The 15,365-nt window shown below is 47.3% G+C and overlaps 1 protein-coding gene across 1 annotated transcript; it reads right to left on the bottom strand.

Annotated features, from left to right (window-relative positions):
• Positions 1-4,957: 4,957 nt before the first annotated feature.
• Positions 4,958-13,134, bottom strand: CCKAR (cholecystokinin A receptor; the record flags this gene model as incomplete). The annotated part of the gene is made up of 5 exons (XM_080934248.1): positions 4,958-5,493; positions 6,373-6,500; positions 8,818-9,079; positions 12,058-12,309; positions 13,023-13,134. 5 exons carry the CDS (start codon positions 13,132-13,134, stop codon positions 4,958-4,960), a joined length of 1,290 nt encoding a protein of 429 aa, XP_080790374.1.
• Between the last annotated feature and the right edge of the window lie 2,231 nt (positions 13,135-15,365).

The raw sequence follows: 15,365 nt of genomic DNA, 5'->3' as shown, positions 1-15,365 counted from the left end.
ACTCCAAAGTTTGAGTTCTTCCTGATACCTGATTTTTCAGAAATGATCCAGACCTTGAGCGTGAGACCCTGGGAGATGGGGGGAGGTGGGCAAAGGTTGGAACAGTATTGGCAATTAGGGAAATATCAGGAAAAGCGGGGCTTGGGACATGGCAAGGACCTCCACTGTAAACCCCATCGCTCTAAGGTTGTGCTGGGTCCAGGCATCTTCCTGATTGCCTTTGACAGCCATTCCTCATGTCACTGGGAAAGGGGGACTTGAGGCGTTACTCTGATGGAAAGTTTGGCCCGTATTTATCTCTGTCCTAGTGAAGCCAAGAAAACAGATCTATTTTAATAAAATGCTGATGTTTGCCAAAGAGGCAAAAGCTCATTTCCTGATACCTGCTCTTGGCTTTCTTGTGAGGTTATAGAGTGTATTTTACTCCTAAAAACAAACACAGGGCTGGATGTATCCAGGACAGAAGTGTGAAGCACCAGCTTCCAATCCTTCTTCAAGCAGGAGGCTCAGAGTGAGGCCTGTGTCCACAGGGAGACAGAAGGACACAGACAGGTTCTTGATTTCCTGGTGCAGGTTTTGGTAAAACGACTGCAAACTGGCAGCGTTTTTTAAATGAAACAATGGACTATTAAACATTTAGAAAGGTGAATGTCCCAATCACAGCCTGGCGGGATGAACACATTATTGTTTGTTTACATCGTGTGTGCACCTGTGGAGGTCAGAGGACAACTTGTGGGAATCAGGTTTCTCCTCCTGCAATGTGTGCCCTGGGGACAGAACTCCGGTCATCAGGTTTAGCAAGCCGCAAGCGCCTTTCCATGTTAAACCATCTTGCTGGCCCATGGTGGAGTGAAAATAAGAACGGACTTTGATCTATCACTTGTTAACTGTCTGCCCCAACTGTTTATATTCTTGGATGAAAGACTTTAAACCAGCCTTTATAGTTTGGTGGGCCTTAAACAGCTCAGTAGCTGGGCCACGTCTATGTGCTCAATCCACTTCCCGCTAATAATCCCGAATTATTCCTTATTAAACTCTATATTCTAGTCTGGTTCCTCTGGACCTAGAGGGCTGCGCTCTCCTGGTTCCTTCATCTGGCAGCCATGTCTCTCTGATCTGCACTATTCTCAGACATCCAATCTCTCCTTTCCGCCACACTCCACCAGCATGGCGGAACTCCTCCACCTTCTTCTCTCTCAGTCTGTAGCCTGGAATATCCTAAAAGGTCCCGCCTCTATCTGCTGTGACCAGCCATTGGCTGCCGGCATCTTTTATTTACCAATCAGAACCAACTGGGGGCAGGGTCCCTCGATGCAGACACGTGGACTCTCTCAAGCAAACAATCTTGGGGACCCAGATTTGACACCAGAATCCGAGCAGCATTAGGCCAACCCCACTGCAGATTCCTTCACTTTGAACTGTGGGGAATGTGTCGTTTGGAGATTTAAGAAGCTACATGTAGCGAGTGATCATTTGTCCCCTTGCGGTGTTTGTTGCTGTCGGTACCATCAGTGAGCCTGAATCTATGTGAAGCAAGGTTCATTAACTGCGGGGCTCAGTCCGTCCCAGGCCAGATTTAACTTGAAAGTCAGGCGATCTGTCTGAGCATCCATTGGAACGGGCTGTCTACAAGTTGCTCTAGGAAGCGAGACTGAAATGTGGCTGAGAGCTTGGGTACTCGCTCTTGTTTTAGTCCTTTCCCCCCACAGGCTTCTTCAGAGACGATTGTATCCGCAGGCACCAAGAAGTTTCCCTGTTGCAAAGGCAGTGGGAAGGAAGCCTTCGGAATTATGGGAGGCCATTGGATTCGATGAAGACCCTTACCTACTGAGCCACACATTACAGCATGTAGAGCCATCGCCCCTCAAGGGGGATCAATCTCCTGAGAATGATCATGGCTTGCTCAGGGCCACAAAGCAACCTTTTGTGCAGGAATAGAAACCCTGACTAGGACACATGCAGAAAGGAAACAGCTCTGCTCTTCTCCCCCAACAGTGAGTTTCCCCCTGTTGAGTACAGCTGTCGTTGGAAAGAGTGACCTCCGAAAGCAGAAGAGGTGTAATGGAAGTCAGCCAGTGTCTACTAAACATTCTCCGCTGTGGTTGCTAGGCAAAACACAGGAGACACAGCAGCTGTCCTCACTTAGCTCAGGTGACATTTTGCTTAAGCAGAGAAGCATGGGTTAAGTGTCCAGGGACAAGTGCAACCAAACCCTAGAGGTGCGGGGGTTGCTCCTTCACCCCTTGACTGCATCAGGAGACCTTGTCATGCTGATTGGGCATAAGGAGCCGAGACACAACTCTCAAGTCCAGTGTTCCAGTGTGTTATGTGGCTGTTGAAGGGGTGCCACGAGTAGTCAGCAGAAAGCACTAGAAAATCTAGGGACTTGTTCCCTTAGCTCGAATTCATGTTAAAAATCAGTAATCTTGTTTAACACGAGGCAAAGGGAGTTGACTTAACAAAAGGTGAGAACAGTAGTATGTGTAACTAAAAAAAAGTGTTTAGCAGTAAAATCAGACCTTTCTAAAGGATGTCTCAGAGTCTGAAAGTTATAGACCTCCACATCTGCCTTTCCGCTTCCAGTAGGTGACTTTCCAATCAATTAAATCAGAAGACATTTTTTTTTATTACTGTGGACGTGGAAAATCTTGTTCATGTTTTAACCTGCTTTCAAATATTTCAAAATAGAGTTGAAAGATAAAATATAGTATGCCTTTTAGGATGCTCTCAACCTAAAAATTATTACCTATAACTGTTTTTCAACCTGTGGGTCTCGGCCCTTTTGGGGATGACCAACCCCTTGCACAGGGGTCACCTAAAACCATTAGAACACACACATTTATATTATAATTCATAACAATAGCAAAAATTGCAGTTATAAAGTAGCAACAAATAATTTTATGGTTAGCGTCACCACAACATGAGGAACGTATGAACCATCTCAGCATTAGGAAGGTTAAAAACCTCTGCTCAGTGGCTTATCCGAAGTGCACTTCAGTTGCACATCTGTATTTCTATTGTGTACGTCCTGGAATATTGTCTTTAGGTTAATAAACCTCTACAAACTCCAGCGGATCCTAATAATGGAGGGGCTCTTAACTTTCCACCATTTATTTCCTAACCCTGTCAGAGGGTCAGAGGGGGTGACCTAGTCTTTGTTTAGGCAGGAAAAGCACATAAGGCTTACTCAACTATCAAGGGCACGTTTATCTCCTACATCTTTTGCCTTTGCAATTTGAACTCTGCATTTTGGCTATGAGATTGTTGACTGGGAAGCTGGTGACTGAAGTCTGAGGAAGGGACAGTCTGGCTTGACGTGTTGGGAGTGATGGGTGGATATGTGCTCAGCAGCTGCCCCTCAATACGCTCCCTCGGGCACTCACTGTAAGATGTCTTTTCAAATGTAGACGACCAGAAGCCTTATCATCCCTTGCGGCTCCCCGTTTTCCTCATCCACAGAAAGGTTTGGGGACCATTGGGGGTGTGGAGCCTGGATCTGTGCACCGTTACGGCCCCAAGGGAAGGAGAGTACCCACTCCCTAGGTAAGGACAGCTTTGTGGTGATGAACTTACTTCTCTTGAATCCTTTTCCCTGCACACTTTTACCTTCCATGTTTGCATACAAACTTGTTTCTGTTGAAAAGGTTCATACTAACTCTTTTTAGTAGACAAGACAATATTGTTCAAGTAGGAAAAAAAAAAAAAAAAGAAGGAGGGAGGCCAAATGTTTGGTACACTGGATCAGTGTACCATCTAGAAACAGTCTTCCTCACTGTGTAATTTATTTCAACATTTAAACAGAGTTCTTAGAGTTAAGTGATTTCAACACCAATTTCAAAAAGAAGTGAAGCTCACACGATACTCCAGCTTTTATGGAAGAGTAGCAACACGAGTTGAATTCCAATATCCACTGACAAGTTATTAACTCACAGATAATGTAGCCATATATTCAGCTTCATATATTCATATATACACACACAGACACACACTCTCTCTCTCTCTCTCTCTCTCTCTCTCTCTCACACACACACACACACACACACACAGAGCCAATTATCAAGAGCGACATCGATAGTCTTTAAAAGCATACACAGTTTTGGCATTCAAAGCTACTTATTAACTGAGTGGCAGCATGCCAGTATTCCTTGGGGACTGCACATGTTCCCTCCCTTGCTCAGGAATACACATCTCCCTTCTTACTTGGGGTGTTTCTGGGTGTTGGATGCAGAGGACAGACTAGACCTATAGATTGCCCTCCTTCCTGCAGCTTGGCATTGCTCACAGAAAACAGTCCTAGCTACTGGCCTCGCACATTCTTTCCCTTGTAGAAATAAAAACTCTAAAACCTGTCTTTTAGACACATACTTCTCGTTTTTGTTTCTTTCTGACCATGACCTCAGCCTACACCCCCGAGTGTACCTGGCCAATCCCAAGCTTTAGAAATTGTCAGACCATTCCCATATTCAGAAGTGGCCAGAGGAGGTGTGTGTGCGTCACATGTCCTTGGCCACGAGGGGGTGTGTGGTTGTAGTATGTATAGGAAGTAGGCATGGGTTCCCTGGGGGAGGACCATAATCCTGCAGGAGCAGAAGAAACATTGGGCAGCAGCGTGTCACTATCGAGAGACTTCGCCTGGGGCGTTCCAGAAAGTTCTAAAGCTCATCAAAGTCTACGCCTCCATTTTGAACATGGACTTGGCAGTGACGTCTGTAGCATGAGCCTAGCGGGGCTCCTATCGCTGGCCTGCTGAGGTTTCTCCCGTGGTAAGCATTATGGGAAAACGTCTTGGCGTTTTCATGACCCCACCTTAAGTTCCTTCTGGAACTTTGTGAAGGATGAAAAACAGACATTGAAGAATCCTCATGAGAAATGGGTCTTCCTCTCCTTTCCTCCCACTTCCTCTTCCTCCTTGCTCCCGGCCCCCTGCTTCCTGCTGCAGAAATGGGCCAGGTACAGCTCAGGGGGGTGGAGCAGAGGTGCTCATGTGGCTGTAGGAATACCTGGACAGCGATGCCCGTATGGTCCTCCCATCCTCCTCCTCTCCCACGTCTCCTCTCACCCCCGCGGGACCAGGATTCGGGCAACAAGGGAAGGTGGCCATGAAGCCCAGGCGAAAGCGTTTGTTCATGAAGCAGTAGATGATGGGGTTAACACAGGAGGAGGTGTAGGAGAGGAGGAGGATGAAGGAGATGGGGGTCCCTGAGAGGTGTTTCTCGGCAGAAACCGTGTCGTACGCCCGCCAGGCGTTGGCGCTGAAGATGGGCATCCAGCAGAGGAAGAAGAGGACCACTATGACGATGAGCATGCGGATCACGCGCTTCTTGGCTATGAGGTTGGCAGCAGAACCGCTGCTCCTGATCCGGCTGGCTCTGCCGCCACCGCTGCTGCTAGACAGCTGCTGAAGTTCCAGCTTCCTCAGGGGCCTGGACTTCTGCAAGTAACAGCCGTCGCCTTCCTCATATCGGCCGCCACCGCTACTGCTCAGCTTCTTCTCTGCATGGGAAAGTGACAGCATTTTAGTTACGCCAGAGAGAAGACGTAAAGTCCCCGACTCCCCCAGTCAAGGAGGCCAAGCTGAACTTGAACTGGAGAAATGGACTAGCAGCCTGGCCTGTACTGCTTTATATTAGTATTGGCCTACACTAGTTCTCTGAGATATAACCACGTATAGGCGATGATGATGATGATGATGATGATGATGATGATGATGATGATGCACACAAAGGCTATAAAGCTGAAAGTTATTACAAAATAAATATTTACACTCTTCTCAGCCTTCTTTCACGTTTGCTTGCTGAGTTTTTTAGATTACTTTTATCTTGAGGACTCCAAGTAACGAGAGAAAGTCAACAGAAGCCAGAGAGACTGGATTATCTACATAGCGAGGCACTGAGAGAGGGGAACTGAGTGAGAAGGAAAAAGTCATGTCAACACAGGTGTTGGGGACAGGTTCAGCCGGCTGGGGGGGACGAGGGGGGGCATGAGAGGCAGAGGGTGAGAAATGAGCAGCCAAAAGCCGAGCTTGTGGACCAGGGATCTCATGTGTCTTAAAGTAGTGCACAGGACAGAGTCACCAGGGACTGTCTACTAATGCTATATGACAGCAAGCCTTGGGGACAGAGCTTTCTGTGTGTCACTGCGTCCTATGTGAATGGTCTCCTTTGATTACACTGAGGACCCCACCAAGAAGAAATATCCCCTTCTCTTAGACATATGGCCTGGGTCTACTGACTGCCTTGTGACCCAGAGCCTCAGAAAGGAATACTCTTACATCTCCAGCACATGCTCCATATATCCCGAGTACGGCTAGGTAACTTACAAGGAAAGCTTTTGAACTCTTTTGGCATAAACATCCAGCCCAGTGATCAGTACCTTTAGCAGACTTCTTCTGGCTGGCATCAAATTTGATTCCTTGGTAGAGTTCCAGAGAGATCAATCCGTAGGCCACCACCATGACGATCCCAGGGATAAGAAAGAGGATGAGTAACAGGAATGTTTGCCTAATACAATGAAAGGGAATCTAATTACCAGTGATTCTGGGCCTTCAAGTCCCGGTGGGCGGGAATGGCGAGGGTGAACTGGCCTGAGCAGACACGGTCATTTCTAGTTCTCAGTGTCCTGGGAAAGTCCGTGTCTGGAGGTTCGGTTAATAGAGCTTGTTTGCTGAGTTTACTCCTTAGAGTGTGTCAGCAAGACGCTTAATCTGGGGGGACATGGCAGCATCATCTAACATGGTAAGGAATAGCAGAAAAGGAGGGGGAAATGGTGTGCACTTAAAGCCCTTGATATCCAGGAGGCAGAGGCAGGAGGATTGCTCAAGTCTAAGAGTTTGGGATTGGCCTGGTGAGACCCTGCTTCCAGGATGAAAGACAAGAGCAAAAAACAAATGGTGGAATCTTTAAAAATCATTATAGGAGTGTGCCTAAGCTGTTGAGGTAATATGAAGATCGTTTCCGTCTCTTGAGGACTAGTGCTGTGTAGTACAGGCTAGACCAAGCTCTTTGTATATGTGTCTCAGCGTAATTCTCATAAGAACCTTGGGTAACAGGTTCTTACAGCTGCTGTTATCCGAACACTTAAGGTAGAGATGAGGATACTGAGTCCTGAGGAGATTAAATGTGTCCTAAATCATACAGCCCCCAGCAGAGGTGAGATCTGAAACCCAACAACATGCACAGGTTATACAACATGCCAACCCTCCAGTGGGCGCCATTAAATTGGAGTCGTGGAAAATCATTCCGTTTTTACCGAACGTGCTGTTTGCTACCCATAAATCTCTCCAAGTAGCCATTCTCCGTCACCTCGGAGTGACTGATGTGCTGGTTCACACAGTCGTGTGCCTGGCAGGACTGAGCTATGCTTTCCCTAAACAGAGTTGATTGTTGAGACTTCACAGTCTCCTGCTCCATGGCTCTGGCCCCTAAATCACTTTTGTAGTCTGGCATATGTAAGTTACAGAGCAGACCATACAGTCGTCTGAGGCAAACAGTGGCTGGGCCATTTCTCATCGCGACTGGACATGTTTTGGTAAGTCTTACACATCCCTCTCTTTCATCGTGTGATGCTTTCTTGGTTGAATGAAAGAAAGAAAGCAATGGAACATGATCTGGTGTTTTAGCCACTTCTGAGTGTCTAAAACAGCTTCCTGCTTCTAAAACAACCCTATAATTAGTAAATGAAACCCACATTGGTGCCATCTTTTCATTAAATTCTCAAATAAATTTGTCTGAAAAATCATAGCTCTGTAACTACACCAGTTTGAACTCATTGCAGACCGTGTAGATACGTAAGCATAGTTGGGTAAGCACAGAGGGAGAGAGAGAGGAAGGGGAGGAGAGACAGAGAAAGAGGGAGAGAGAGAGGAAGGGAGAGAGAGAGGAAGGGATAAAGAGAGGGGGAAGTGGGAGGGAGGGTGAGAGGGGGGAAGGAATGACAGAGAGAGGGAAGGAGGGAGAAAGAGAGGTTGGAAGGGAAGGGAGAGAGGGAGGGGGAAGAAGAGACACAGAGAGAGAAGGTGGGGGAAGGGAGGAAGGGAGGGAGGAAAGGAGAGACAGAGAGGGACGGGGAGAGAGAGAGAGGGAGAGAGAGAGAGAGAGAGAGAGAGAGAGAGAGAGAGAGAGAGAGACTTTGCCCCTTTGTAGCTTTATGGGCTTGCCCACTTTGGCACCTCAAAGTCATAGTTTCCTTATCTGCAAATTGGACATGCTAATATCACTTCATCTATAACTATGGTGGTTAGGTTCTTGGGTTCTCACTGTGTTTCTCTCCGTTGTTCTACGGTGAGGCTGGAATGGTCCTCCTGGGAGTGGACCATGAGGCTGGCCGCTAACTGTTGTTGGGAGATGCGTTATTTTCTTCAGTGGTGTATCCCCAGCCATAAGGTGGCCATATTCCAATAAATAACTTCTTACTCAGAGCCTCAAGAAGATCTAAGTTAACTCTGTGGGTCCTATAGACAAAGAAGCCATGGAAGTCGAAGTGGGGACTTGTTGGGAAAAAGAGGGTTCAGCCCAAGATGGAGAGGGAAAGGTGTGTGTGTGTGTGTGTGTGTGTGTGTGTATGTGTGTGTGTATGTGTGTGTGTGTGTATGTGTGTGTGTGTGTATGTTTGTGTGTGTGTGTGTGTGTGTGTGTGTGTGTGTGTTGTGGGAGACAACTAAACTTCATCATATAAGTACATGAAACAACAAAAACGAACCCTCCTCAGACAGCCTTTAGGGGATCTGTCTCGTAGTCATCTGGCAAGACTTTCCGGTCCGTCACTTTGCTAACTTAGACTAGCCGTGCCTTGAAGGAAGAGCAAAGCGCACCGCCTTACCAGGACTGCTGCATAGCGTCATTTGGCAACAGGAAGCGGCACATGTTCGCCGTCTGGTTGTTGTTTTTAGTAAAAGGCACCAAGTTGCTGTAAATGGGGTACGGAGTCATGATGGCAAAGGAGAGGCACCAGGTGGCGGCGATGACTTTCAAAGCATGGGACTTCGTTTGCCAGACGCGGGACTGCAGGGGTCTGCAGATGGCGCCATATCTCTCCAGAGAGATGGCCACCAGGTTGAAGGTGGAGACGCTCACGGATGTGCCTGGGAGGAAGAGAATCAGGACTCAGGTGCTGGCTCCAAAGCTTGTTTGTGCATTAGCTTCAGTGTATCAAAGCTGCAGTTTCGAATCGCAGGGGAATTACTCAAGGGGTTAAGGGAGACTCTGTGCATTTTAAAAAGATGATTTAGTCCCAGCTTTGTATTAACAGGGACTTAAGGCAGCCATACATATGTGTTTGCCAACACATCTCATTGCCAATTTTTGGGCAAGTTTATTGAGCTTTGGTTGCAGGCTAACTCCAGCTTGGATTGAAGGTACTCATTAATTAATAAGCAAAGGGATAAAAATAAGTTGCCATCTCACGGAAGGGCTCTTTTAGAAGCCTTTGGAAGAACTCTAATTTTGATCAGGAGCCTGTGGTCAAATTGACATTAAAAGGCAGGAATTCTTCCGGACTCCATGTTGCCAAAGGTCACTGGGATCTGAGGCTGAAGCACTGATTTTTTTTTTTTTACAAAATCTCTAATACACAATTTAAAAAAGGGAACATCCTTAAATTTAAGATACCTGTTGGGGAAAAAAATGCCCAGTCAAAAAAAGGTGACCGAAAAAAGACTGAGGAATGATGTAAAGGTTTCTCTGTGGGGGGAACCAGGGTCTTTCCAGCCCTTCTGTCTCTGAGTTTCAGAAAGTGAGCATGTATCCTGATTAGAGCCGGAGAGACATTACATCTCCTCTACAGCACCTGCAGACACTAAGACAGAGTCCCCACTTCTCCCGATTGTGTTGAATGCTGATTATAATGACGTATGCTTTACACTTGCCTTGGAACTTCCAGGTCCGAGGACCATAACTCACCAATCAGCTGTTACCAACAGAACTGGGAACAGACTTTCTAAGCTTGGCATCCCAAAACACCACTCCTCACCAAAATAGAGACAGTAACTCCCTAAAAACCACGCATACTTTTATTCTAGAACCTATTTTATTCTTTTCCTTTCCTTTCTTTCTTTTTACTTTCTCCCTTTCTTTTCTCGGGTCGAACCACTTACCGTGGTTTATTGTCCTTCACTCCAAAGTGCCTACGACAGAGTTGTAAGACTAACTTTAAATCTCACTGAGGTGTTTCCCTGTGAAATGGGTTCACAGTCGCTACAAACCCACAATCAGACCAGCACACCACCACCTACAATCCCCCTCCCCCAATTAAGTATTTGTTGTTAGAGTATTGGAGAGACCACAGAATAAAAGGTAGGATCTAAATCATTGGAATGAGACATTTCACGAAGCCCAGGGCATGGTGGGGCTTGCCAACCTAAAGCTACACAGTAATTTTTCACATCAGCCAAGGTTACCTTCAACACTCTGTCCAAAATAAACAACCAAAAACAAAAGCCAATGCCAAGTAATAAGAAAGGCAAATTTAACAAAGTAAGCAGTTTTGACATTCTAAATAATCCCAGGATCATCTTGCTGTTTAATTTTGGCTATTAAAACTGTTCTGAGGCGAAACTCGCACAGCACAGAACTGGCCACCTTAAAGCGAACAGTCACATGGGCTTCAGAGCTGTGTGACTCACTGTTCACCAATGATGGGAATGCTATGGTAACTCTCCTTCCTGCTCTGGCTGATGCTGGATGGAGCGCTGTACCCCAAGACACCCGGAAGGACCCCAGAAGTTAAAGAGCTCTCTGCAATCCCAAGATATCTAGCAGGAAACCTCACTTTTTAGGCTTTAGAACATGGTCAGGAGACTTGAACACAGAGGACATGTTCCTGGTTACTTATCTCAGGGCACGAGGGTCAGGAATTCATCAGCATTGCATCTTGTGTTGGAATCTGCACACTCAACTGGGAAAAATTAAGACTTTTAAAGCTTTCTGGTCTCAGAGGATTGCCCAACTCACTACTGTTTGTTTTATATAGGTCAGTCAGAACCAACATCACACACGCACACACGCACACACTTCTCACCTTCTTCCTCTTCCAGTTGGGTCTGAGAATGGGCAAGGGACAAGGTAATATGACAGACAAAGAGGACCAAGGAACATGGTTCTGTCCAGGGTTAAAGGAACCACAGCAGCTGGTAAACTGAGGCATATGCTCGCCACTGTGGTACCTGCTAATCCAGGTTCAAATCCCAGCCACCGAACTTCCCACTCACGCATGTGATGACAGTTACTACGTGGTTGGGAAACAAGATCATGGAAGTAAAAGTGCTCAGCAAAATATCTGGTGCATAAAAAGTACTAAAAAATAGCTTTGTTTTAATATTTGTTTCTTTCCCCCAGTTTAAGAGTTTAATTATAACCATCATTGTGTTTGATATAAACACATACATAGCTTGTCCAGTCAGGGTCTAGTTCATAGTCCACGGTCCCTAGGAACATACTCAGCTTCTTATTAAGGACGTGCGCGCGCACGCACGCACGCACGCACACACACACACACACACACACACACACACACTCACACACACACACACTCACACACACACACTCACACACACACACACACACTCACACACACACACACACACACTCACACACTCACACACACTCACACACACACACTCACACACACACACTCACACACACTCACACACACTCACACTCACACACACTCACACTCACACACACTCACACACACACTCACACACACACACACACTCACACACACTCACACACACACACTCACACACACACACTCACACACACTCACACACACTCACACACACACACTCACACACACTCACACTCACACACACACACTCACACACACTCACACACACTCACACTCACACACACTCACACACACTCACACACACTCACACACACTCACACACACACATTCACACACACTCACACACACTCACACACACACACTCACATCCTGGCATAAAGAGGACTGACCTGCTGTGAAGAAAACACCTGTGTCCTTGCACATAGGCCGACAGCCAGATGCTTGGTGTTTTGGAACCCAGCAGGGTGACTCTGCCCGGTCACCTGCAGCACTCACCCATGAAGTAGGTGGTAGTCTTGCACACAGCACTTCCGAAGATGAAATCCTTGAGCAGGTTGGGGATGAGGTTGAACGGCATGCAGAAGAGGCAGAGCATGAGGTCACTGACGGCCAGGGACAGCAGGAAGATGTTGGTGACAGTCTGCATTCTCTTGTTTCGAGTCAGCACCGTTATGACCAGCGTGTTCCCCAGTACACTGAGAAGGAAGATGAAGGAGTACAGGAGAATCTGTACTGCAGACTGCCACTCTGCTGAGTAAAGGGAACAGGCGGGGGTGGGGGGTTTAGAGGCCAGTGTTAAGAACCTTAAGGGAGTGGTTACTTCCTGATGATGTCCCCAGGGGTGTGTATCACTGAACCCCAGTACTCCTGAACTAGCTCTATCATACAGAACCAAGCCCAGGAAGCACAGAGCAATCCAGTTGTTGTTGTTTTAACGGTTGGGATGCTAATGGATCACCCAGGAAGGCGGCTTTTCCTGTGGAATAGCCCAGCTTTCTTTCCCCCCCGAGGCTAAACATTTATTTCGATTTAGTTACTTCTTTATCCTGGGTTTCCCCTAAGAAAAAGCAACCTCTACCCCGTGACAGCTCCTTCTCTGTAATGCTTGTAAGTTCTGACTTCCACACTTGGTACCCCTTTCTCCCTACGTCTTTTCAGTGCTTTTATCATCCTCCCTCCCGAATCCTGCATGAGCCCCCATCTCTCCCATGGGGACAATAAAACACTTCACTGTAGATTTCTCTTACTCTTTTATCCAAACTTCTGAACATACAACTTCATTTGGCTTGGTCTCACAGGGACTTTGTACACACACACACACACACACACACACACACACACACACGTGCGCGCGCCACATATACATATACATGATGCATGTATATTTCAATTAGCCTTGCTGTTGCTGTATCTCCCTTAACCCGGTAGTTTCCTGAATTCTAACCAGTCTCGGCACCTACCTTTTGAAGGCTGAGGTGGATCCAGGCAGAAAAGCGTCTCATTTTCCACCCCGAGTTCACAGGGGGGAGTGATGTTGCTCCCATTCATAAGAAGGCTGTCGACCACATCCATCCTGCTGCTTTCCACCAAGTGCTGGCGAGCTGGTGAATGGCTCATTCCTGTCTCTCTCCTCTAACGATCAGATCACAGAGTCTCCCAAATGCAACCTGCCGTGGCGGAGCAGGGAGGGGAGACTTCCAGGTGTGGGCTTTACAGCCATTCCTAAAGGCAACTTGAGTTCCCCATTCTCAGACCGTCTGGGCAAGCACTGGCACTCCTGTGGGAGAAGGCAGCCTGTGCAAGTCAAGCCAGCTTCACTCCACCTTCCAGGCCCACCCCTCCCACTCCTGGGCCAGTCTGAGGCCCTGAGCGCAGGCAGGCAGCCTGGCTGCACATTAACCCTTCCCAGAATGGGGACACATCTACACAGGCACACACACACACACACACACACACACACACACACACACACACACGCACACACATACACGTGTGGAGAGAGAGAGAGAGAGAGAGAGAGAGAGAGAGAGAGCGCACATTCCAATTATTACCTCTCCTCTGCCTGTCATTGTCCCAGACATATTCAGAGTGAAGCTTGAACTGTGTGAGACAGCATCAATTAACATGGTAACAGATCCGATAACGCAGAACATCAGGACCAAGGGACACAGAAGGACTGCATTCCTGTCTCCTTATAGAAAAGCAATTAGTGCCTTTTAGCTTTGGAGCCTTGCCCAGCAAGTGTATGGAGAGAGAGAGAGGGGCTGGTGGTTGTTAAGGTGTTACCAAGCACCATTCTGTGGCTTGTGGTCTCTGCCCTTGTTAGCCAGAAATGGGGACGCTTCCCAACACAGATCCCTAGGTCCTCAGGACTATAGAAATCAGCGATGTTCTTATCCACTGTTGGTTTATTTTGTTTGTTTTTGCTTTGACCTGTTCACTGAGACTCAGCTGTTTGCTTGAGCACGTTTCAAGCATTCATGATGAGAAGGAAAGGATTTACGACTTCTTGGTGGGGGTTCTGGGGTACCGGTGGTGGTGTAAGACCTGAGAAGTAAATAAGAAAGCTTCCAAAAGGAGACAGTATTTTTTGCAGACGTCACAGCTGCGTCTTAGGCAGTAATGAGCTTGGCCTATTTGAACAACAGAAGTAGGAAGTTAGGGAATGTCCGGGGTTGGGTGGGGGGTAGTGTGAGAGACTTGTTCAGGGGCCTGGATTTTCTCTTAGGAAGTTATATAATATTTAAAAGCCCCTCACTGTTCACTGTACAACTGGTCTCAGTTTGAACTTCTGAGAAGCAGGTAACACATTGGGAGCTGTGTTTCTGAGCCGTTGCCTGGCACCTCTTGTGTACAAGCTTCCCACTGACAGACCCAAATGCTGACTCTGCCCAGTCCTTCCCCGACCCAAGAACTAACTGGCCATGTCCACACAGATGTTTAGGATGAGGGGCTGCAAAGACAGTGTGGTAAAATGTCTTTTCCTGTTGGGGTCAAGGAGTCATAGAACCCAGACGGGAGAGGCAGAAACCAGAGGAAAGGTAGGTAGGTATTAGCAAGACAAACTTTGGTATCCCACGGATCGATGACCAAATTTTGGCTTTCCTGGGTACGTTCTGGAAGCGCCACTCACGGTTTGCAACTTCGCCAATGCCTTTTCTTCATCAGGTGGCGATCAAAACGGCTTCACTGAGTTTGTGACAGAGCCAGGCTGGTCCAGGAAGGGTACAGTAAGTAACAGAAGGCAGGGCGCGAGCCTTTCGGAGATAACATTACAACAGTGTGATGGTTTTCAACGTCAACTTGCCACACTAAGAATCACCGGAGTAGGAAGCCTCAACCGAGGAACTGAGTCCGAAGACCCGCCTCCAGCGCTGGCTGCACCAACAGTGGGGGGCGAGGGGGTGGGGGAAGGGAGATTCTGGCCTTTTGCTCTCCCCCTCCCCCAGTCAATTCATCCTGTCGGTGCTGTAGCTGCTGTTCCTTCACGGATGCAGAACCAGAGTCTTCAGGCTTCCAAGGCCGGCCCCGGGGATGCTTCGGTTTTAGTGCCGGATGGAGAGTTCTGAGACCCTTACTGTCCTTGAGCAAGCGCCCTCCGACTCTCCGCTGTGAGCAGTCATTGTGGGACCGCTCTGACAGCGGAGGGGCCAGGTTCTTAGCCTCCCTGGTGTGAGACAGCTGTCACTATTTCAGCAAAAGTCTATTTTAATTATGCACTCATAACTAACAACTAATATCAATAAATAATTATTATAGCTATTAATTATTATTAATAATATATTCACTCTATCTATTCTAAT

The sequence above is a fragment of the Micromys minutus genome (assembly GCF_963924665.1).
Source record: "Micromys minutus genome assembly, chromosome: 1".
Classification (NCBI taxonomy): Eukaryota; Metazoa; Chordata; class Mammalia; order Rodentia; family Muridae; genus Micromys; species Micromys minutus.
The sequence above is the reverse complement of the archived record's forward strand: the minus strand, read 5'-3'. Positions and strand labels throughout refer to the sequence as shown.